This window comes from Podarcis muralis, chromosome 7, assembly GCF_964188315.1.
Source record: "Podarcis muralis chromosome 7, rPodMur119.hap1.1, whole genome shotgun sequence".
Lineage (NCBI taxonomy): Eukaryota > Metazoa > Chordata > Lepidosauria > Squamata > Lacertidae > Podarcis > Podarcis muralis.
In genome coordinates, this window is record NC_135661.1 from 75,455,814 (window position 1) to 75,481,536 (window position 25,723).

Genomic DNA, 25,723 nt, shown 5'->3' on the forward strand with positions numbered 1-25,723 from the left:
TAAAGAGAGATGAGCGCCACAACCCCAGAATTGGTCACGACTGGACCTAATGGTCAGGGGTCCCTTTACCTTTACCTGCTTGCCTTACTACCTCCACTCTGTCTCAGAGGTGGCCCTGGCTGCCAGCTTTCTCCTGCTGCTCCTTAGTCTCAGTGTGGCCCTTGTAGAACTCAGGAGGGAGGAGGATGGGGACATAACTGGAATTAGCAGGCTCTGGCGCCATCTACTGTTGGGCTCCCTGCCTTCCACCCTATGAGTCCCATTGGACACCGGCCAGCATGCAGAGAAATGAAGCTTTGATTTTTGAGCCTTTGATGATGCCCCCAGCTGTCTCCCTTTAATTTATTCCATTATTGACATTAACACCCATGTGAAGCCCTGCACTTGGGACTGCAGTGAGGGACACATATTCTTTTCCCACCCAACATCACTAACATTTAGTGGCCAGGGTACAGCAGATGGGGATTCCGCAGGAGAAAATGCAATGTCACTCTGGGCAAGGGGTCAGCAAAGGAGCATTGCAATCCCCCCCCCTTCTCCAGGGGTCCTTGCAATACATACTAGTCTTCCTGTCATGATGTCAGCCAGTTTGCTTGCCTTTTTTTGGTTATAAATAGCTGTCCCACCCCAGAAACAGCTGCATTTTGAGTGCCTCCTCATCAAATCCTCAGGCTAGTGCTTTCGGGGTTAATTCCCAATAGCTGCTTTCTCTGCCCCAGCGGAAGAGCCCCCGAAAAAGAAATTGCTTTTTTCCTGACTGGGCCTAATGATCCCCATTGTCTGCCCTGATAGGTTGGGGTGACGTAGGCGACGGCGAATGATGGAGGAGCTGAGAACAGCTGTTTCCTGACGCCCAGGCGCCTCGTTCCGGACCGGGGTCCAATCAGCTGCTATTGTACTGGCTTCCCAGCTCCAGCAACCGTGGGAAAAGGGGGGGGGGCTGGGTGTAATTATGGGGTAGGCTAGTATTGCAGTTGTGGCTTTTGCCAATGCTGCAGAAATCCCGCAGGCGGCTGGGAACCAGCGGAGGAGCAGAGGAGAGGAGTCTGTTTGGTTTTGACAGCTGGAGAGAGATTCCAAGTTGTCTAGAGCCAAAGTGCAGCTCTCCTCTGAGATGGAGGGTAGAGTTCTGGGGAGCTAGACCTACACAGTCAGATGCAAAGGCTGGCAGGACTTTTGCACCTTTGCTAGTTGGGCAATTTGGAGAAATGCTGCTGGAGAAACACCTGGTGCCGTCAGCAAAGGATTTTGAATTCTGATTTGTTTTAACCCACCCTGGGGCTGCTGCTGGTGGAGGGTGGGTATGAAATTATAATAGTAAAAATAGTAATAATAATAATAGCAATACCGTGCACAATGAGGTACACCTGCGAGGTGTGAGGCTTGTCCTGTGTCTGGAAGGAGCAGGTGTAGAGCCCTTCGTCGTAGACGTCCACATGGGTGATCATGATGCTGAACTCCGAGGGGCTGTTGGTCAGCAGCTGCACCCGTGAGTCGATGGACCACTTGTCATTGCCGGCGTACAGGATGTTGGAGCGGTTCAACCACGCCACGCGCGTCACCTGCTGGTCTATGTAGCAGCTGCAGAGAAGGGAGAGGAGTTAAGCAGCAAAGGTGAGCAGCAGAACGATGGGATGAAAACGGGGCAACAGCAGAAGTAGGGGCAGGGCAGGGCTGGCTCCGATATCAGATTCTGAGGGATGCAGCAGTGGACGTAAGAACATCTGGACCAGGTCAAAGATGCATCTCGTCAGCATCCTGTTCTCACAGCGGCCAACCGGAAGTCTATGGGAACCCCACTGCTATCTTTACGCCTCTGCCTCCATGAACTTCTGATATCCACTGATATTCTAACCCCCCATGAACTTCTCCAATCCCTTTTAAAAACTATTCAAATTGGTGGCCACCCCTAGTTTTCATCGGAGCGAATTCCAAAGTCTATGTGCCGTGTGAAGAAATTCTTTATTCCGTCTGTTCCGAATCTTCGAATATTCTGGATGGTTAGGGTCAGGGAGGTTGGTAAGGTAAAGGTAGGCACAAGAGAGTTTCTCAATTCAGTTTCCTCTCAGTGTTTTATTTATTTTTTTAAGTCTCCGATTCCCTACATTCAGACATCAGTTTCCTATTTATTTAAAAAACAAACAAAAAAGTTCTCATGAAAATTCATCAACGTTTTAGTGTGAATTTCTCCCAGTGTTGCACATTTGTAGGCAATTTGCACGTTTTCGCAAAGCTGTTGCTGTTATATTTATTATCATGCACCCCTTCCACAAAATGGTCCCAGAGTGGGTTACAGCAATGTAAAATACACTATTAAAAACAGCTTATCACCAGTCATGCATTTCTGCGGCATGCTTCCCACTAATGTATGCATTTTCAGGCATGCTCTACCCTGATACACATGTATTTTCAGACATGTATTACAGTGGTACCTCAGGTTAAGTACTCAATTCATTCTGGAGGTCCGTTCTTAACCTGAAACTGTTCTTAACCTGAAGCACCACTTTAGCTAATGGGGCCTCCCGCTGCTGCTGTGCTGCCACGAGACTTCTGTTCTCATCCTGAAGCAAAGTTCTTAACCCGAGGTACTATTACTGGGTTAGCGGAGTCTGTAACCTGAAGCGTAAGTAACCTGAAGCGTATGTAGCCCGAGGTACCACTGTACTTGGCTAGGGAACTTGGCTTGAAAATTCAGAGAAGCACAAGTTTTAAAGGTTGGGCTGTGCTTCGGTTCGTGTACTGTTTCAGAAAGTGCAAACCTAATCGAATCTCACTTCCTTCCACTCCCAGCATTCACACAATATATCTGCCTCAAAGAGGGACAGATATACAGCACAAGCGGGGCCTGCTTAGATTGGCATTTATGCACCCAGGCCCTGTCAAGGGAGCACCCATAACCTCAAGGCCTAGGTTGCCTCCATGACCCCAGTCCAGGCAACAGCCGCCATCTTGGGGCCTTGAGAGAACAGGGACCTCAGCATCTGAGCAATACCCTGCTCTGTATATCGCTCGGTTTGTAATCCGAGGGAAAGCTGGGCCCTTTTCCGCCTCTGTAGCACACAGCCGAGCAGAATTTATTACGCAGCATTGTAACATGTGAGGGAGAAGTGTGGTGGGGAGGGAGGAGAGAATGAAAGTACTCATGAGTTTTCCTCACAGATTGCCAAGGCCTTTGGCGCTCTCTCGTTCTCTCCCTCTCTCTTTCCCTCTCTCCCAAGCCCTTTGAAGTCCAAAAGCCCATGTTATTACAGCTCTCTCTCTCACACTCTCTCTTTTTATCAAGCCCTAAAAACTTGAACACCTTCCAAACTGTGGATTTACAGAAAAAATGAGTGTTGGGGAGAGGGAGGAGAGAGAGGGGGGGGGGGACATTAAAATATCCCAGACTTTGTGAACTCAGCTGCTGAATTTAAATCCTGCGCGGGCACGTTCAAAAGCAACCCTTGCCTTGCAAATGGGCTTGGGGTGTTTTCGGTGCAGCCACCCTCTCTGAGGCCCTGGCATCTGCCCGCCCACCCCCTTGGCATCTCGCTACTCTTCCTGCCACTTCATTTCTCTCTCTCTCTCTTTCCCTTCCCCTCTCTCTCCTCACCCCCCTTGCCCTGTGGCTCCCGGCCTCAAGATTTAATTATCGGAGTGCTTTTTCTCTCGCCTTCAAGGCGAGTGGGCGCTAAGTAATCCCGTTTCTTGGTCCCTGACAGCTGTCAGGCACAGATTGGACAAGTCTTCCAAAGATAACTGGGGAAAAGCTGGTGTGGGGAGGGGAAGGGCTTTGTGTTTCCCCCTTGAATTTGCAGCTGACCCTGATATTTTATATAGATGCTATTCCTCCACACAGCCTGCCCTACCCCTCACATTCTGCCATGGACCCAGAGCTGAGATATCTGCTAGTGGCATCTTGCTGCACAATGCCTGATGAAAGTGTCCAGGAGAAAGTCAGAATCCTGGGACAGAAAGGGCCAAATCTACAATATACCTGGTTATTTTTCCTGATTTATTTTTTTAAAAAAAGCTTTAAGGAAAGCAAAATATTGGTTGGTTGGTGGGTGGGTGGGTGGGTGGTGGGTAGGGCCTGCTTAACCCTTTCCCCCTGCCAGCCATTCAGAAGTAAAAAGGTAAAGGGACCCCTGACTATTAGGTCCAATCATGACTGACTCTGGGGTTGTGGCGCTCATCTCGCTATGATGGCCGAGGGAGCCGGTGTACAGCTTCCGGGTCATGTGGCCAGCATGACTAAGCTGCTTCTGGTGAACCAGAGCAGTGCACGGAAACGCTGTTCACCTTCCCATGGAGCGGTGCCTATTTATCTACTTGCACTTTGACGTGCTTTTGAACTGCTAGGTTGGCAGGAGCAGGGACCAAGAAGCGGGAGCTCTCCCCGTCACGGGGATTAGAACCGCCGACCTCCTGGTTTAGACCACAGCGCCACCCACGTAAAAAATATACAGAATGGCAGAAAGCTATTGTAACAGAAATTGGGATCACCCAATAAGTCCAATGGGCATTAACTCTGGGACTGGCAAAAAGGAAGCGGATACTTCTTTTCAGAAGGTGGGATTAATGGGTGGAACTCACTGCTGCAATATGTCAGGCTTTGGGGGATCCGATACCTCTCACGGTAGCAGCCAAGAAACAGAAAAACAATAAAAGTTCCTACCGTGTCATTTATTAATATTCACAGGGAGAGATGAAGGAATGCAGTCTTCTCTAAATAATGGCGTTGCTCCAAGTAAAGTCTCCCCCCACCTCTCCTATTCTACATCACCCCTGTGTCGGCTAATCTGAGCTCTCTGCCTCTGAGATCTTTTTTCTAGTACACTCAATGCATGCCAGGTCCTGGGTGGGGTGGGTGGGTCAGGAATGCTTTCCAAAGACACCGAGTCTGTCAGTTGTCTCTCCCCGGTGCTTATTCTTTCAGCTGTTCCTCTTCCAATATTCCCCAGCTTCTCCCCTCTGCAGCCTCTGAACTATGCCCTTCTGCAAACCACTGTTCTGAATCTATACTGGCACCCCCACCATTCCTCCTCAGTCCAGTCCCTGACACAATAAGTGTTGTGATGGCAGCTAGGGGAGAGAGGATTAAAACCACAAAAAGAGCCTTGCTGGATCAGACCAAAGCTCCATCTGATCCAACACCCTAATCCCACAGTGGCAAACCAGCACCCTAATAGCAGGACATGAGCTCAAATGCTCTCTCCAGCACACAGTACTTAGTGTTGCCTTCTGCTTCTTATGCAGCAGGGAATATATTGCATAGGCTCCATGCCTAGTTGCCACTGAAGGCTGTTATCCTCTGTGAGCTTGTTGCCCTTTTAAAACCACCATCTTTTTAAAAGGTGGTGGTAGACGATAGGCACACCAGCAGCCACAAGCCAGGATATTAAAACCTCCATGCAGAGCTGCAGTATATCTCAGCATCCAAGGAAAGGAGGCAGCGTAGAAAAGCAACATTTCCATGGCCATTGTGGGAAAGAGAGAACGCTGGACTAGGTGGATCTCTGCTCCAGCTCTGCCAAAATTCCTCCATGGAGACAGGGTACTGGGTGGGGGTGACCTGCCCCTGGGAGCTAACAAAAGACGTAGGCTCTGTACTGCAGCTCGCTTAGTATTCCTGCCAAGCAAGTCAGCCAGCGAGCGAAGGAGGGAGGGCTCCTTTCCACCTCCTCCCCCTTCTATTCTGCAGAGAGAGAGAGCAGGAGGGAGAGGTCTTGGGAAGTAGGTCAAAGCCTCTGCTGATTCAGGCTGGTGGGAACCCGGCACACTGCAGGCTGTTTGGAGTGGGGGGCTGGCGGGTGGGGGGAGAAGGAAGGGGGGGAATGGCAGAGAGACGATCTCCGCATGCTGACTCACAACTTCCAGCTGGGCCTGTGCAGAGGGGGCTGGATGCAGAGAGGGTACATGGGGAGGGGGGCTCTCCCTGCTCTCCCACCCCATGTTGTAGACCCGCGTTCCCTCAAAGAGCATCCTGGTTGCTTTGATGTCTATTGAGTGAACAAAGCAATTTATATTTTAAAAAGAGCAGGAGAAGAACAAAAGATGAACATGGCAGGATCAGGCCACGGGGCCCGTCTAGGCTAGCATCCTGTTCTCATATTGACCGGTCAGATGCCCGTGGGAAACCAGCAAGCAGGATTTGAGCAAGGGAGGACTCTGTCCTCCTGTTGCTTCCAGCAACCAGTATTCATCATCATCATCATCATCATCATCATCATCATCATCATCATCATCATCATAATTTATTATTTATACCCCACCCATCTGGTTGGGCTTCCCCAGCCACTCTGGGCGGTTTCCAACAAAATATTAAAATACAGTAATACATCAAACATTAAAAGCTTCCCTAAACAGGGCTGCCTTCAGATGTCTTCTAAAAGTCTGGTAGTTGTTGTTCTCTTTGACATCTGGTGGGAGGGCGTTCCACAGGGTGGGTGCCACTACCGAGAAGGCCCTCTGCCTGGTTCCCTGTAACTTGGCTTCTCGCAGTGAGGGAACCGCCAGAAGGCCCTCAGAAGGTGGACCTCAGTGTCCAGCAGAAGAATTGCTGCCTCCAGCTGTGGAGCCAGAGAGTAGCCATCGTGCTGTCCCTACCCTCCAGCATTCCTCAGATGAAAATGGGGATGCAGTCCTGGGCTTTGAGGCACACCTTCTTCTTCTCATGCTCCATACGGCTCTGTCCTGTGCCCATCTCCACCTCTAGCACAGCCACTTTCTCCTGTAGTTCCATCACCTTAGTGCCAGATGGTCACAGGAGTTTGCCATCCTTCCACAGCCTGCCGCTGCCCCTCCTCCTCCTCAGAGACTGGAGCAGGGACACAGATGCAGCGGCTTCGTGGACAAGCCCCACCCTCTTCGCTCCCCAACCCACTGCTTTCTTTATGGGAGACTGACTGACCAAGAAGCAGGGGAATGGTGAAAGATTTTCTTAGGGGCATCCAAGTCACCCATATCTCATTTTCTTTTTTTAAAAAAAAACAGGAAATGACGCCATATTGAGTTGGGGAAATGTAGCGGGAGGCCTAGGTCTAAGAAATGTGTTAGTTGGGTGCATCGATCTGAACTTCCAGTAACACGTTGAAATACTGCACTCAAGGGAAGGTCCCTTGGGAATTTGGGACTCGGCGTGACCAAATGAGAAGCCGCGATGGCTTAAGGGTTTTTGTGACAGTCCCGGCATTTTCAGGACAGTTGGAGAATATGTTTGTCTAGTCCTCTTTTAAAGCCATCTAGATTGGTGACGATCACACACACACACACACACACACACACAGAGAGAGAGAGAGAGAGAGAGAGAGAGAGAGAGAGAGTTATCGCCATCCACTTGCTTCACATTAGTGATGGGGGAGAAATTTGATTTTCTTTGCATTGGAATGAGAAACTACCAAGCTCTCACTTTGTGAACTAACACACAAGCCAGTCATTCATACCCCTCCAGTGTGGTTCTCCATCTAATGTGCCAAAAAGAGAGAGCATGTACAGTGGTACTTCGGGTTACATACGCTTCAGGTTACTCACTCTGCTAACCCAGAAATAGTGCTTCAGGTTAAGAACTTTGCTTCAGGATAAGAACAGGAATCCTGCTCCGGCAGCGCAGCAGCAGCAGGAGACCCCATTAGCTAAAGTGGTACTTCAGATTAAGAACAGTTTCAGGTTAAGAATGGACCTCCGGAACGAATTAAGTACTTAACCCGAGGTACCACTGTATTGGTGAAAATATGCAGAAAAATGTATGTTAGTATACACACACATACACACATCTGTTATATAGGGGAAAGTTTCTGGCAAAATGTGATTATTCATCAAAACTTCATACAAACATGTGTATATTAGTAGAAATTTGCAGTAAAACATTGACAATTTTTCACGAGGCTTCCTTTGTTAAACCAACAACTCACAAATGGCTGCAGAAATGTGAGAAACATGATCCCAACATGGGGAAAACAAGAAACCAAAATTAACAGGCACATCCATCCCTATTTCACACCAGGCATAATTTCATACACTTCTATCATGTTCCCCTTTTCTCCCTGTCAAGGTCAATTGCCTTAAGGTATATTAGCGCTCAGCTCTGATTGAGCTCAATTTTGGGGAAATAAGCATAAAGGAGGGGAGGGTTCTGCTCTCCTAGTGTGCATCTCTCTTGTCATTTTAAAATGGAACCCTTGCTCCTTGTCTAAATGTTTTTAAAGGCATGGAACTGCTCCTGCCATGTCCAGTCTGGGCTTTTCCAGGTTGGAGGGGAGTGGGGCTTCAGCAGAATGGCTTTTGATGGGACATCCTGGTGCTGGGTCTGGCAGGAGCTGGAGTCCCAACAATGCTTAGAGGACCACATTAGCCACTCTGGGATTGAAAGTTGTGAATATCTTGCCTGAGCCAGCGGTCGGCGATGAGATGCCTGCAGGAAGAAGTGGCAATGAGAAGTGTAAGCCTATCCATACCAGTGAGATCCTATTGTGCCTGTGGGTATGGCATTGTTACACCAAAATAATAATAATAATAATAATAATAATAATAATAATAATAATAATAAAAATTCATTATTTATACCCGTCCCATCTGGCTAGGTTTCCAACAGAATATTAAAAATATGATAAAACAACAAACATTAAAAACTTCGCTAAACAGGGCTGCCTTCAGATGTCTTCTAAAAGTCAGGTAGTTGTTTATTTCCTTGATATCTGATGAGAGGGCGTTCCACAGGGCGGGTGCCACTACCGAGAAGGCCCTCTGCCTGGATCTCTGTAACCTCACTTCCCGCAATGAGGGAACCGCCAGAAGGCCCTCGGCGCTGGATCTCAGTGTCTGGGCAGAACGATGGGGGTGGAGACGCTCCTTCAGGTATACTGGGCTAAGGCCGTTTAGAGCTTTAAAGCTCAGCACCAACACTTTGAATTGTGCTCGGAAACGTAGTGGGAGCCAATGTAGGTCTTTCAGGACCGGTGTTATGTGGTCTCAGCAGCCACTCCCAGTCACCAGTCTAGCTGCCGCATTGTGGATTAGTTGTAGTTTCCGGGTCACCTTCAAAGGTAGCCCCACATAGAGCGCACTGCAGTAGTCCAAGCAGGAGATAACTAGAGCATGCACCACTCTGGCCAGACAGTCCATGGACAGGTAGGGTCTCAGCCTGCATACCAGATGGAGCTGGTAGACAGCTGCCCTGGACACAGAATTGACCTGTGCCTCCATGGACAGCTGTGAGTCCAGAATGACTCCCAGGCTGCGCACCTGGTCCTTCAGGGGCACAGTTACCCCATTCAGGACCAGGGCGTCCTCCACACCCGCCCGCCCCCTGTCCCCCCAAAACAGTACTTCTGTCTTGTCAGGATTCAACCTCAATCTGTTAGCAGCAATCCATCCTCCAACCGCCTCTAGACACTCACACAGGACCTTCACCGCCTTCACTGGTTCCGATTTGAAAGAGAGGTAGAGCTGGGTATCACCCACATACTGATGAACACCCAGCCCAAACCCAAATGTTCAGCCCGAAACATGAGGTGCTAAAGTACTTGGGAAGGGCTGTAGCTCAGTAGTAGAGCATGTGCGCTGCAAGTAGAAGGTTTCAGGTTCAATCCCTGACAGCTCCAGGTAGGGCTTGGAAAGAACCCTGCCTGATACCTTGCAGAGCTGCTGCTGGTCAGTGCTGGACAGTGCTGTGCTAGATGGGGCCAGTGGTCTGACGCAAGATAAGGCAGCTCCCTATGTTTCGAGGGCTAATTGGTCAGATCATAATACAGAAACCATCCGGCAAGCGCAAGAAATGACGGCCACATTTGGAACTGGCACCGAGTCTGCTCCACTGAGACCCATTAGTGCATGGAACACCAAAGAAGAGAAAGAGCAATGAGCAAGAAACAAGCAGAGGTCCTTTGCGCTGGGAACAAGAGGTCATCATAGGGCCAGACGGATCCCTATAATGCAGCCACGTGAAACCTTGGCTTGGTGGCTGCTTCCCCCATGAAAAGAGGATAATCTCTGGCAGCCAGCGGTCGCTGAGAGCTGCAGTTGTTCTCTTGCTGAAAGTCAGGTGGGCATGTGTTCCAAACAACCTGTGAGATGTGCTAATGGCTGTCCTTGAGCATGTGCAGAGTATCTTCCCTCCTCTACTACAGCTCTTGTGCTCTAGGACAGCATGAGTTCTAGTCAATCTGGCTGCAGACCATAGCATCTCACTTATGCAACTAACCATCACTCTCCCCCCTAAGCATGTGCAGAGTGGAGAATGCAGTTTTAAAACTCAGTCCTTACTCAGAGAGGGAGAAAGGGGATCTCAATGCATCTCTTTGCGATGTGGGGTGGGAGAAGCTTCTCCAGCTTCCTTTCTGCGTGCTAGGTTGCTGTAAAAGCAAGGGCAGCTAAAACCCTGGCACCAAGCATCCCTGCACATGTTTTTATATAACTGCACTTAATTTTGGAACGCAGAATTTCACATAATTCTGCGCTATTGATATGGTTGAAAGATGCAAGGTGTGCTCTCCCGCACATTTTTGGGTGCCGTGCTGCCCCGCGAGAGCACCCCCCCCAAACAGGATGTTCTGATTTAAATAGGACAGTTGAGGGGTACAATCTTGATGTGGGGGAAATAGAATTCCCTCAGAATACAGGGAAGGGTCTCCTATGGGGGCCTACTGGGAAGGGTTGTCGCTCAGTGGCAGAGCACCTGTTCTGTGTGCAGGTCCCAAGTTCAGTCCCCAATGTTAGGGCTGGGAGAACTCTGGAGGGCTGCTGCCAGCCAGTTACAGGCAACACTGCTTTTGGCGGACTCTTGCACTGACCCAGTACAAGGCAGCTTCCCTATGTCCTCTCGCTTCGAAACAATGCAGAAGTATTCGCACCAAGGCCTGGTGAATTTATGCCGCATTTGACAGAGTTATTAGCCATCCCGAAAGTCACCGCCGGCTGCTATTAACGCGTTATGAGAAGGTAATTGTGCGTTGTGCCGTGAGGTGGGGGGAGGGGGGAGGGGGAGAGGGCATATTTTATTTAAATACTGTCAAGATGTTGCGATGAAACTTTAATAGGCAGGGAGAGTTAAATGATTGAACTGCGGGACGAAACCTGCTCTGGGTTCAGACATCAACGGAAGGGGGAACGGGAGAGCAGGGTCAGGGAAAGGTCCCGCTCTCTGCTGGAGCAAAGGCTGTAGATGAAAGATGGCTGCGTCACTAGAGAGTGTGCTTCTGTTTTGCTTTGCTTGGAAGGAGCCACTCTTTCCTTACATGGGAGATCTGTGATGGTTGGTGGTCCCTGGGCCCAGCACAAGACCTGTGTACGGTGGCCCACTAGGTGCTTACATTTGCTAATCCCCATCTCTCCTTTTACCTCAGGGCAGTTTAATAAAGAAAGCAAACACGTGGGCAGCAGGCAGCTGCCCCCACAAATCTTGCTGGGCTCCAAATCCCCTGGGTTGGGAGGAAAGGCCACAGCTCATTTGGGAGACCACCTGCAGAGGGTCCCAGCTTCATTCCCTGGCATCTCCAGGTATTGCTGAGAATGTCCCCCACCTGGAAACCTGGAGAGCCAGTCAGCATAGCAGTGGAGACCAAACCATGAGGGCAACTGGGGCACTCCCCCACCGATCTCAGTCTGCCCCCAGCTAGCCCTCATTTGTCTGCCTTCTTACAGTTTGTGGAATGGGTCTGCCTGTCTTCTTCTTCCTTTTTAAACTCTGTGTTGCCTCCTCCAGCAGGGAAGAGGATGGGGACAAAAGTGGAATTTGTTGGCTCTGCCTGCTATTCACTCTGGCACCACCTGCTGTTGGCCTCCTTGCCTTCTGCCCTACCAGCAGCAGTGGGCACTGCAGTGTAGGGAACATGAAGCTAGAAGGGCCAACGGGTCTGACTCCCTATGTTCCTATCAGCCCAAGCTAGTGCGACCAGTGTTCAAAAAGGATGGGAGCTGTAGCACAACAACGTCTTGAAATCCACAGGCTCCCTATTCCCAAAGACAGAGGTGTGGGGTTGAGTGGGGGCTGACATGGAAGTTCTAGTTAGTTTAGAACAGGAGGAAGAGATGAGTCCATGCAGCTTGAGAAACTACTTCCTCAACCTGAAGAGGTATTGGACTATAAATCCTATGAGCATCAGCTAGCAGGACTCTACTGGCTAGGTTGGATGGGAGTTGAAGTCCAAAACCTCTGAAGACCACTAGGTTGTGGAAGGCTTTGGTCTGGTCCATGGTAATAAATTAATGGGGAGGGCTCATCACTCTCTCAGCCACCCACCCACCCACCCACACACACACAGTGATACCTCGGGTTACATACGCTTCAAGTTACATACGCTTCAGGTTACATACACTTTAGGTTACAGACTCCGCTAACCCAGAAATAGGACCTTGGGTTAAGAAATTTGCTTCAGGATGAGCACAGAAATCATGCAGCGGCAGCACGGCGGCAGCAGGAGGCCCCATTAGCTAAAGTGGTGCTTCAGGTTAAGAACAGTTTCAGGTTAAGTACGGACCTCCGGAACGAATTAAGTACTTAACCCGAGGTACCACTGTATCACACACACACACAAATACGCACTCCTCGGTCGGAGGGAGAAACTCACCTTAGTGTTGCATTGTCCCCTTGACAAACTGTGTAATTGTCAGCTGGCTGGTTAAAATCAGCACCCCGAACCAGCAGTCCTGCACAGTGAAAGACACAGAGAGAAGTTGCTGTTAGAGTGCGGTCGAGGGACTGCCATGCAGAGTGATCCAGGGATGGCAAAACAAGCAACACCTCTTTTAGGAGTAGAGCTTTTAAAGTTGTTATAACGCCAAAACCTCTTGTTGGTGTAGAAACAGGCAAGCTTTCTGAGCTTTCCCATTCTTAAAATAATCCTGTAAGAATTCTGCCTGAAGAAGAGTTCTATGTAACCTAGAAGTGACGCAGCCCTGCATCAACAGAGGATGATGTTCACAAAATGATTTGTGATTAGATATCACTCGGCTGTCAATATACTGAGCTGCTCTGAACTAGGAATGGTTGACTACATCAGTTTTCAATTCTCTCGGTTTCTTGTTTTTCCCCCAAATCTTAAATTTGGCTCTCCGCATTTCCACATCAGTTTGTGATTTATTTATTTTTAAGTTCCCATGAAAATTCACCAGCGTTTTAGCACACATTTCTACTAATACACACATTTTTGCGAAGTGATTTCCCACAACAAAACGTGTTCTTGTATTTATTTTCACTGTACTAAACATACTTTACCCTCGTCCATGCATTTATGTACACACAGCTTGTCTGGGTAGCTGGACTGCAAAATTCAGAGTGCTGTGCAAATTTCAAAAGATGGCTTTGTATCAGCTTCAGAAAGTGACTATTAGGCAAGTTCACCTTTAAATGTAAAAGCAGTTGAATGTCTCCCCCATTCGCCCTTTGAGCTAGCCACTCTATTTTGGGGTACAATAGTAGAAAGCAACACTGCAGCTTGTTTACTTTCTAGGGATATTCACATGGCAATCTCACAGTCCCACCCTGGAGTCAGCACTGACGAGGAACAGAGTATGCAACCCTACTGATTCTCCCAAACCATTGCCTACAGCAGACATAGGCAAACTCCAGCCCTCCAGATGTTTGGGACTACAACTCCCATCATCCCTGATCACTGGTCCTGTTAGCTAGGGATGATGGGAATTGTAGTCCCAAACATCTTGAGGGCCGGAGTTTGCCTATGCCTGGCCTACAGTTTAGCACCCACAGGCAGGTCAAGAGACCTTTTTTAGTTAAAGGAACCTTTCTTGGCTCTCTTTTCCCCCCTTCAGTACTGCAATGGTTGTATTTCACACACAGACACACACACACACACACACACACACACACACACACACACACACACACGATGCAAGCCCCTCACCTGCAGTTTGAAGTGGCACAGGCTAGGAATAGCATTGCCACATGATCCGCTTTTTGTGTAAACTAACTGTAAATCTCCTTTCCCATTCATTTACATCATTTACATCTCCTTGGGGTATTAATGACTCATTAGCATTGCTGTAGTTCTCTTTGAGGTATCATTGACTGAACAGCACTTAAGTGTGTTGAAGTGCACGGTGTGATTTCTTCTTTACCTGACAGCAGATGCAAGCATTGCATCACTTACCCTCACTGTCAATGACGCTTCTGCTTAAAGTGACAACAACCTTGACGATGCCTTCCCCTGCTCTGGCCCCAAACACACAAACACGCAAATATGAAGACAAGTGTCAGAAGAAGAAGTCCATCTGGTCTTGATCCCCTTTCTCCAAACATTGTGCTTCTCTAAAACAAAAGGACGAGAGGCAGAAAACAGAGTGCAGCAGCTCTCTGTCCACCTGCAATTCCCAGCAACGTGTATTTGAATGCATACTCTGCCTCTGAACATTGAGGTTCCGTTCAGATAGAGTGACTGCTGGATTTCCTAGCCACCTTCACCTGGATCTGACTTGTGAGATTCCACCTGTGCGAGGCAACCACTGACTGAGTATATGGCAACCACCAAGGACATTGGAGTGCCACCTCCTATCAGGGCTGTTAAGAGAACATTTGTGAAACAATCTGACTCACGGTACAAGCCTCCCTTCTCTTCTGAATTGGGGTAGAAGGTGCATGTGCATACATAGCCTAGATTGCCCGAGGGCTCATCAACGGGGATGCCTCATCAAATGTGCCTCCGTTTTCTTTCCCTGTCAAAAATCCACTGACTCTCTCTCCCTCTCCCAGTGATCTAAGGTCAGGAGGCTTGGAGGCTGGGCTGACAATAGCTGGAGAAAGGGTCCAAGAGACAAGTCTGTAGATCCTGAATGTCATGATGTGCAACCCGGTCATTAACAGGTTCTGATGCTGCAGAGCTAGGAATGTCATGAGTCAGATGCCTGGCTTGACTCTATTTGAGGGGGCTGGAGGTGTTGTTGTTGAAGCACAATGGTCCCTCGGGATGCCCAGACCCAGATTGTTTGTCATCACGAGCTTGCGATTTGAAAGCAAGCCCAGGATTTCAAAACATGCAAAGGTTGGGCAGCAGTAGTAGAGATAAACGGCACCATTTGTCATTTCCAAGGGCTGGCTCGCCCACGGCAATTCATCACTTGATATGATGACTGCTGCCATCAGGAGGCGGTGCTGTCATCAGGGCAAGAATTTGGGGCAGAAGTCAACAGAAGGAGCAGGCGAACACATAAACGCACACTAAAAAAAAAAACAGAGCAAGGCTTAGCTTCTCACATGCTGAAGTAACTGAAGTCAATACACATCCCAATCTAAAGTAGCCCAGGAACTATGGCCCAGAGTCTAAAATTATCTCCCTGCACTGCTGCTCAAAGGGATGAATAATTAAGGTGAAAACCCACAGAGAGACTAAAAAGAGAGGGAGGGAGCTTCCAGGCTGCCGCTATTTTGGGGTGGGGTTCAACCACATACCAGCAAATTCAGGTTGCACAGTTATAGGCTAGTTGGGAGCTCTTGCACAGCATAACTGCTTCTCCAGAAGATCAGACATTTTTTGCAACAGGGAAAGGGATGGGAAAATTCACTGGGAATGCGACTGGGAATTTTGCACCCCTGCAAACAAATCAGGCCGAATGCCTATTGAATAGCTAACATCGTTTACTCTCCCTGGATAAAATGACCAGGATGCATGTTCAATAAGCAGGTCATCTAGAAGCATCCAGATAGAGGGGGAGGTGTACATCAAGGCTCAGAAAGCCACATCCTCTGATTCGGAAGGCCTTGAAAGAAGACGGGGCTAGCAAACTGGGGGGGGGGGGACCCAGAAAGGAGCACTCCGTGCTGCAACATTTGGTTGTGGCTCCCACATGCCTGCTCTGCTACAAAGCTATGGACACTTTTCTTTTGGAAGGCTTCTCTTTTCTTGACTTCCTGAGACAATGACAGTTTTATACCCCTACGGTGCTGTAGCTAGAGCGGGAGGCCCTCTTCTGACTCCAGGCGGCAGCTGCTCCCCTTCCACGGGAAACTGGAAATCAACCAGCCCTGTGACATTTTGCACATCCTAAGCTCCGGGCACTGAAAACAAGGACTGAAGCTGAGCCCTGGCCTTAGAGCACTGAGGCATTGCTCCTGTCTAAGATACCCAGTCACTACGCCCACCCTGCCCACATTTATAAATGGGGTCCAGGTTATGATTGACAGGCATCAGCATCTGGGAGAGATCCGAGGGTCAAAGCTTAGTCAGCGGCTACACAGCAGGGGACCCGACCAGCATCATTTTTATTATGGATTTATTTATTTATGTCCTCCAAGTGATTTCCTTCCACTGCCTAGCACAGCACAGGTCACTCAATGGTGTCACCAGCATTTGGGGGCATCTGCTGCAAAGATTGGAGCCAGGGAAAGAGGTGGAGGGGTTTGGACAGAGTCAGCCCCCTATCCTCTGCCCTATGCATGAGATCGCACCCTTTTTGTCCTATTCATGGTTAATGGTGCCTCTTCACTAGAGCTATTAAAAAGTGTGTGTGTGTGTGTGAGAGAGAGAGAGAGAGAGAGAGAGAGAGAGTGAGAGAGAGAGAGAGAGAGATTTTCAAGCAAATTCTCCTCGCCCTATACTGGCCTGCAAAAAATCCGAATCTCTCTCTGCTCCTAATTTGTCATCAGTCATGGGCTACCTGTTACATAGTGTCATAGCTATCTTTTTGTCCACAGGCTTCAAATATCAAGGACTAGCAGCTGTTCAGCAAATACCAGCAAAAACACTCGCTGTTGTGATGGACCAGTGTAGTAAAAAGAGAGAATCTGCATATACCAAGGACCCAGGCTGGGTTTGCATGCTCCCAACACGCAGTGTATTTTTGAGAGCTCGGCACACAGAGGTGTTGCATATACCCCAACATGGTGGGAACCCTGTAAGTGTAGGTCAGACAACTCAGATTTGGGGTGGAGGGTAGGGTTCGCCTTCGGTGTGATAGCACCCCCAAGTTCTCTGCTTTATTTGTCCTCAAAGAGTCAGGAAAGCCATTTAAGTACAGTGTCATTCCCTGCAAAAATCCCCATGCTACCAAATTTGTTAGTTACAACCCAATCACAGAACATATTTGGTAAAGTCCTAATAATCCATTCCAGCGATTGTGAATTAAAGGGGTTGCATCCACTGTTAGCCGTACTCAGAGTCACACCCATTGACCTTAAATCGTTGGTTTGTTTCCCCAAATTTATATGCCGCTTGACTGGAAAAGCAACCACCACCCTCGGAGAAGTTCACAAAAAGAATAAACCAATGGAATTATCAGTAGAAACAATATAAAAGCAACTATTTACAATGATCAAAAATAGGGGAAACCAGCCATAGGCTAAAAAAAACAAATAAGACACATTCTACAAAAACAAAGAAGACACATTCTACAAACTGGGATACAGGTCTGAAATGAGTAGAACTCCCTATGGAATGAGTGGTGGAACACACACACACACACACACACACAGAGAGAGAGAGAGAGAGAGAGAGAGAGAGAGAGAGAAAGATATCTATACAGATATCCATATAGATATATTTCCAGTTTCTAAATCCAGAGTAGGAGGGTGTGATCTAATTTTGCTTGTGTGTTTGCATGCCTGTGGAACTCAGACCAGGTAAGGCAGCCTGCCTGACCTTGCCGATTCTTAAATCTGTCCACAGATCAGCAATGCATTGTGTGTATGTCTCTCTGTGTGTGTGTAAGAGAGAGAGAGAGCAGAAGCCTGCCTGGGCCCCTCCGGTGAAGTGCTTGATTAAGATTCTGTCTGGCTGACGAATGGAGCCGGACACAAGTCGGAGAGGCAGACGGTTGCTTTGCATGCAGAACCAGGGAGAAGGTGACGAGGGAAGAAAGAGACATGGACAGAGATCAATCACAGCCCGTGCAAGCCCCGCTAGCTCTCCTCAGCAATGCCTCGCAAGCCTCCGGCTGTCCTTTCTCTCTTTTCCTCCCCGCCACCACCAAGCCCTTCTCCATTCCTACACAGCTTGTGCCCCACCAATCCTATCAACATCCCTCAGAGGGCGGAGGCTGTGTGCTCCAGGTTTCCCTTTGGCCCAGCTCCCCATCCCTCTCCATCCCAGATAGCCCTCCCCTATGACAGATTGCAGTGGGCAGGTATCTAATTGGCGGCTCTCACTTGGATGTGACATCGTGTTTACTTCATGTTCTCGCTCTGGCTACGAGTGGCGACTGTCAATATCCAGCAACTGGCACCGTGGCACTCAGACAGCTTGAGGGTCACAGCAGATGCTGCTAAGCCAGCAGTCCCTCCTGGACCAGGACGTCTGCTTAATGCATGCGCTTAGCACCATTGTTAGGGCCTGGAAGCGCCTAGGACACATCATGCCTCACTAGAAATCCGTGCGCATGCGCACACACCCACTGACCCCGGTACCTGGTGCCAACAGGCTGTCTGGAGGAAGGGCTAGCTCCTGAGCATGAGCAAAGTTCTTTTCTTTTAACATCAAAGACAAGTGGAGGGGCAGTCAACGTGGGACCTTGCAGATGTTGTGGAGGGCAACTCTCATCCTCCCCATGCTGCCTGGGGACCATGGGGAGTTGGCATCCAAGAACACCTATGGGGGTCACTCATCTCGCTTTACTGGCCGAGGGAGCTGACGTTTGTCAGCAGACAGTTTTTTTCCAGGTCATGTATCCAGCATGACTAAGCCGCTTCTGGCAAAACCAGAGCAGTGCACGGAAATGCCATTTATCTTCCCGCTGGAGTGGTACCTATTTATCTACTTGCACTTTGACATACTTTCGAACTGCTAGGTTGGCAGGAGCTGGGACTGAGTAACGGGAGATCACCCCGTCGTGGGGATTCGAACCGCCGACCTTCCGATCGGCAAGCCCTAGGCTCAGTGGTTTAGACCACAGTGCCACCTGTGTCCCTAAATTACTGTATAGCATATATTCAAGACAAAAAACAGCAGCAATTTGTTGTTGACAAAGGACAGCTGGACATATAAAGAGCCCCATTACCTTCAGTAGCTAAATCCGGCCCTGTCTCCATGCCATTCATGTTTTTATAAAACTTGGTAGCTCAGGAAGAAAAGGCGGCATTGCGAACTCCACCAGGCAATGGTTTGCTAACTTTTCAGGAAGGGTTGTAACTCAGAGGCGGAGCAGTGGCTGTTGGCTACAACAGGATGCATGTTTCAAGCCTGATTCAGCAGTAGGGAGAGGTCGGGGCACATCTGCTCCTGCAGGCACCCATTGGTGACCCCTCCTGTAGACAATATTGAGCTATGTGGACCAAGTGTCTACTGTAACTCAGTATAAAGTAGCATCCTGTGTTTTGTGGTGTCGCCTCCCCCTCAATAAAGATTGGAGTGCCCCAGTTTAAAGACAAAAAACAGCCTTGCTAGATCACATCAGAGGTTCATTGTTCTAATACTCCTGATTCCCATTTTTAATAAAAACGCACTCCAGATGCCACCAAGTCTAGGGAGGCACTGTATAAAGTAATAATAACAATCAATTACTCTGAGTGGAGCTCTACGGGAGTGTCTGGTGTGGAGGTTAAAATAGATGATGTGCAATAAAACAACAACAACAACTGTTGTACTTATACTCTCCTTCCTTGGAGGTTTTTTAAAGCAGAGATTGGATGGCTATCTGTCATGGATGCTTTCGCTAAGATAATTATATGCCTCTGGATTTTATTTACTATTTATTATTATTCCATCCCTCCTTCCCTTCAAGGAGCGCAATGGGGCATCTCTGACTCCTCATTCTGTCTTCACAACAACCCTGTAAAGTAGGTTAACCTGAGATACCATGACTGGCCCAAGGCCACTCAGTGGGCTTCATGGCTGTGTGGGGATTCAAAACCTTCTCTCCCAGGTCCTTGTACAAGAACTAATAACCGCTACACTGCACTGGCTCTCTGCTATTTGATTTCCATTGGTGGAAAAAACATGCAAGCTTTCCTCTTAAACAGAACACACACTCTCTCTCCATCAGACAATACTGAAAAGTCGCTCGTTCCCTGGTATATAGAGGGTGACGTTACATATTAAAGCAGAGCAGAAGGTTAATATGGATGAAAAAAAATCCTCGGGGAATGATATTCTGTTCCTTGCCCTCACCCAAGAAGCAGGCATCACAGTTAATTTTGCTTCCCTTCATCTTCGTGTTGCAAATGCCCCATTTTCAGGTGCCAAGTTCCGGTATCTTTCATAGTAATGGGATATAGACAGCTGTTGCCGTGTTGGTCCCAGAGATTAAGGAGCGACAAAATGAGTTAAGCAGTGTTTTTATTGCAATGTGAGGTGGTGCCTAAGGACTCCCCTGTCTGCACTGACTGACTTTCAAGCACGATTCAAGGAGCTGGTTTGGATGAGAGATGGTGCCAGCCTGGTCCCTGAAGGGCCAGATTTGGGAAGTGGCAGGGCAGGGCAAGGCGGCAGTGTTATTGGGGCCATCTCCGAGCCACGGGGGATCAAATGCTTGCATTCTGAAACAGGGCATGGGGTTAATTTAGCTGCCATGGACTGAAAGAAAGAGGGAATAAGCAAAACACAGACACCATGCCCAGCAGGGAGACAAGAATGTGACCACGTTGCCATGCCAAATACACTGTACAAGGTCTAACCAGCAGTGACTACGACTTCCCTGCTCATGGTCTCTTTATTGTTATTTGCAAGCGGAGCTTGCAACAAGTCTTGCAGTGCAGATTGCTCCTATTCAAGAGTCCAGCTGGCCAGCAATGGTCCATTGAATTCCGCCTATTGCTTTTTAAAAAAATACAAAACATACTATTATTTATTGAATTTATATACCGCCTTATACCTGGGGGTCTCAGGGCAAGTTCACAGAATAAAATCAAGATATAAAACCACAAAATACATAATAAAAATAAAAACAACAACTCAATAGCTCCCCCCAAACCATATTTTAAAAGGGCATAGGATGTAAATCAGATCAACAAAGGCCTGGTTAAAAAGGAACCTTTTGCCTGGTGCCAGGAGAACTTCCCTGGGGAGAGCATTCCACAGATGGGGAGCCACTGCAGAGAAGACCCGTTCTCATGTTGCCACCCTCTGGACCTCTCGAGGAGAAGGCATATAAAGAAGGGCCTCAGAAGATGATTTAAGGTCTGGGTAGGTTCATATGGAAAGAGGCGGTCCTTGAGGTATTGTGGCCCTGAGCTGTTTAAGGCTTTATAGGTCAAAACCAGCACTTTGAATTGGGCTCTGGAACTAATTGGTAGCTAATCTCCTTCCACCCACAACAGTCAACATTCTGACCAGATTGGTTTGGGGATTTTCCACAGAAGTGTTGAACTCTTTGGACAGTGGGAAGACAGAAGGGTTGGAGCTCTGGGGCAGAGATGGCATGGTGGGTTTGCTGAGGAGGTGGCAGATTCAGCCTCCAAGAAGTGCGTCTCGGCTGTTGCTGCTACTGTGGCAGCTGGAGATGCAAGCCTTGGAAGCTGCATCGACTGCCCCTGTACATCCAGCCACCTGAGGCGGCCATCTCACCTTGCCTCATGGGAGGCCCTGGTTGCCTTTTTATTTAATGGCAGTCCTCCTCCATTTGAAGCAAACCATGAAGAATTGTACCCAATGCCCATTGAAATGGGTGGGCATGACTAACTTAGGTCCATTAAATGTTACAGGTTACTCTGACTCAGTTTGCCACAAATCAGAACTGGCATTCATTTGAAACTGAGAGTGTGCACCTCTGCCTTGGTAAGAGCTACATCTAAAAGGGAGGACATAACGTGTAATGTTTTGAATTATGGTGCTGGAGGAGACTTTGCAAGAAGATCAAACCTATCCATTCTTAAGGAAATCAGCCCTGAGTGCTCACTGGAAGGACAAATCCTGAAGCTGAGACTCCAATACTTTGGCCACCTCATGAGAAGACAAGATTCCCTGGAAAAGACCCTGTTGTTGGGAAAGATGGAGGGCACAAGGAGAAGGGGACGACAGAGGACGAGTGTTGGACAGTGTTCTCAAAGCTACCAGCATGAGTTTGACCAAACTGCGGGAGGCAGTGGAAGACAGGAGTGCCTGGCGTGCTCTGGTCCATGGGGTCACAAAGAGTTGGACACGACTAAACGATGAAACAACAACAACAACAACAATGTGTAATGGGTTGTCAAAATCTGCCTTGTTGTATTTGGGATCCAGGGGTCTCCAAACAAAGTGCATTTGCTCAGTATGGAGGTTGACAAGGGTGAGATAAGGAGAGTGCCCTGCCAAGGACTGGCGGAAAAGAGCCTGGCACTGCGAGGGACGAGTCCCTGTCTCCCCAGGTCTGACCTTCCTGACTCCATCAGGTAGAAATGATTGTATTGACAGGCAGCCATGTGTGCCAATGGGACATGGAAGAAATTAACCAAGGAGGGGGGAATACAAGGTTGGGGCTCTCCATACGGATGAGCAGAGGCTGGTTACTGAGCTGGAAAAACAATGCTTGGGAATGTGGTGATGTCTAACCCAGGGATGCATTGACAAGACACATCCAGATACTAAAAGTAGATTTAGGAAGTTCTGACACAGGTCACATCTAGAGATGTTGAAGAATACCTTCAGGAATGCAGCCAGGAGTGGAAATTCCTGCAACATCAGGAAATCATGCAAGTGAATACAAGTGCCATTTGCTACCACTATTTTCTTTTAGTCTGCAAATATTGTGTAATTAATTACTTTTTTTCAGTATTTCAAAGCATATTTTTCCCCTCAGAGAATTCTGGGTGATGTAGTCTGCACGCGTGCACACACACACACACACACACACACACACACACACGGACACACAGAGAAAGAGAGAGAGAGAGAGAATTCTCAGCAACTCATAGCAAACCATAGTGCCCAGAATTTCTTGAGGCAGGTATGTGCTCTGAATGTATTTCAGTGGTTTAATGCAGTGGTTTCCAATTAGCGAAGTACTGCAGACCCCCTGTTTTTCAAAAGCCAAGCCATAGGCTCCTTAATTTTGGAAAATTTTGATGTATCTATGGTAGTTTTTGTTATGCAAATGGTGCCATGGACTCCCTGGGTGGGTTATGCGGAGCCCCTGTGGTCTGTGGGCCACCAGTTGGGAACCACTGGTGTCATGTATACATCTCCTCAGTCTAGAATGTGCATGAGCATGAGCATCGTGAGTGGAAGAAGTTCATATACTGAACCAGGCAATTGCAGACTGCAGCACCATCACTAGTACCCACCGGTCACCACAAGAGTCTCATCAGCAGCCTACAGCCTTAAAGAGAAGCCAGGGAGTTCTTTTGAAGCAGAAGGGGAAGAAACTGTATCCTGAACATGGTTGTATGGCAAAGCACATCTGCACTGGTCAAGCCAATGACGTGCACTTGGCTCTTCACCCTAGGTTATTAGCAGTGGGGGTGTTAGCTACGGAAAAACTCTCCTTGTGTTATGCATAATGGGTTAAGGGTGCATTTTCCCACATAGAGGGCCAACTTCCATGCTGTACCCCCATTTTTCCTTGGAAGATTTTATTTTATTTATAAGCTTCATAGATTACCCACCATCACCTGGATCCTGGAATGGCTTACAAATATAAAACAATCATGAACGCCTTATAAGGCAATGTATTCATTACAGAACGAAATGCATTTTTTTGTTCCATTTTTTGATTTCTTACTGTTCTTCTTAAAGAAAAGAAACCTTTCAGCAGCAGAATCACCAACCTCAACTCTGTATTTGACATACTTAAAAAAACTCCCCAAAAAGCTAAACTAAAAACCCACCTAAAATGTCCTGGAGGTATATATTATATATTTAAAGTGGAGTGACAAGGTATGTTCCCAAGGAATAAACTCAAAGAAACCCTGCTGTAGGCCTGTGTAGAGAGAGCCCTGCTGACTGAATTCAGGCTCTACACTGGTGCTGGACATGAAAGAGGTTTATTAAGCCAGACAAAGACCTCCTCAGTCCATCTCCCTTGCCAATAACACATCGGGGCCACAGTGACTTCAGCACACTAAATGTTGACCCAGTTCAGCACAGCATAGCCCCACTCCTGACTCGCCCTCAAAAAACAAACCAACAAGGGTTGGGAAATGGCTCTTGATTTAAAGGAGACACTAGTGACCCTTCTGGGGATGCTCACCACCAAAAATAGGTGATGACCCAAGCTAAGCGGTGGCACTAAACTCAGGGCTCTTGGCAAGGAGGGTTTCAGGACCATGGATAGCGATCCTATTGGCAAGACAAAGGTGTGTCATGGAGCAACTGGCAGGTGCTTTTAGCATGGGTGGTGCTAGTTCCCATTGCAATTGGCAGAGCAGAAGGTGGGGTGCTCAAAAGTAGTGTAGTGCCAATGGTAGGCGGGGGGTGAGAGCCAATGACAAGCAGAGCCAACTAATTAGCGTTTCCTCCCCATCCTCCTGTAAGGAAGATCACTGAGACTGAGACTAAGGAGGAGGAAGCATATAGGCTGTGTCATGCTCCTGGGCTGGTTGTAAGTCAGAAGAGAGACAGGTGGGAGCTGGTTGAGGTCAGGCTGAGGTTGGTGGAGCAGTGCTCCACTCCCCCTAATAAACCGGCCTCCACTGCTAGGTATTCCTTGTTCTGGTCTGGAGCCGTGACACTGTCACATTCCCTGTTCCTTTCATTCCATGCATCTCTTAGAATGTGGAGATGCATGGACTGGTCCAAGCCCACTCATATATATAGGACCATAGAATTCTAAAGTTGGAAGGGACCCCAAGTGTCATCTAGTCAAATCCCCTGGAATGCAGGAATCTCAGCTAAAGCACCCATGACAAATGGCCACATGGGGCTCGAACCCATGACCCTACTGGGGAATGGCATTGAGATGAAATTATTGCCTGTACATTTTTCTGCAGAACAAGCTCCTGTTATAGGCACTGGACTAGGAGATGAGCAACCCTTTCCCTATCCCATAATATATCCCCTTACTTTTTAGCCTAGCCTATCCTTCTTTCTGCCAACCTAGCAGTTCAAAAGCATGTCAAAGTGCAAGTAGTTAAATAGGTACCGCCCCGGTACCAATGCAGCCCAATGCAGCTGGAACAATTGAGATCTCACGTCATGTTCCAGAGGACTTGGTCAAAACTTTGACAGCCACATTTTGAACCAGCTGCAGATGCAGAAATAGACTTAGGGATGGTATAGGGCAGTTTGAGGAGCCCCCATTTTCTCCCCCCCCCCCAGCTGTTAAGCCTCCCCCCCCATTCGCCGCCACCCCCTTAACGCTGCTCCTCTCCGGCATTCACTTCACTGGCTCCGGCTAATTAGAATGATTAATGGTGCCTGGGAATTATGTAAATTGGAGTGAGGTGAATTTGAGAGGCAGCGGGAAGAGGGTGATGTGGTGGTGCTGAGAAGTCAGGCCTGGGAGGCTTTGCTTTAAGTCGCTGGGAGGGAAAGGAGAGTGTCGGCTCAGGCTGTTGTTTTTCCTTTCCTCAGTTGCCTTCTGGGAAAACCCTCAATTTCCTCCAAAGCTCACAGGGGGACAATGGCGGAAAATGTCAGTAATGGTGGGCATACTTCAGAGAGAGAGAGAGAGAGAGAGAGAGAGAGAGAGAGAGAGAGAGAGAGAGAGAACACTTGCCAGCTACATTAGTGGATGCTTCCTGCCATGTGAAGTTTGAGGGAGGGTTGGCCAGGCCTCAGGCTGAGGAAACTGCAGCCCTCCAGATGTTGTTTGACTCCAGTGCCCATCAGCCCCAGCTAGATTGGCTAATGGTCAGAGCTGAAGGCCACACGTTCATCACCCCTGATTTAAGGCGTGCTTTCACAGAACATTCATGCCAACCTAGCAGTTCAAAAGCACGCCAAAGTGCAAG

At 48.3% G+C, this 25,723-nt stretch overlaps 1 protein-coding gene across 2 annotated transcripts in view; it reads right to left on the reverse strand.

Moving 5' to 3' along the window:
* IGLON5 (IgLON family member 5) overlaps window positions 1–25,723 on the reverse strand; it is a 140,254-nt gene that overhangs the window by 20,383 nt on the left and 94,148 nt on the right. For both annotated transcript variants that reach the window (XM_028742524.2, XM_028742525.2), the window contains exons 2-3: window positions 12,546–12,624; window positions 1,349–1,581 (exon numbers count right to left, since the gene is read on the reverse strand). In XM_028742524.2, coding sequence (XP_028598357.2) covers window positions 1,349–1,581; window positions 12,546–12,624 — 312 coding nt within the window. The remainder of the gene's footprint in view (window positions 1–1,348; window positions 1,582–12,545; window positions 12,625–25,723) is intronic.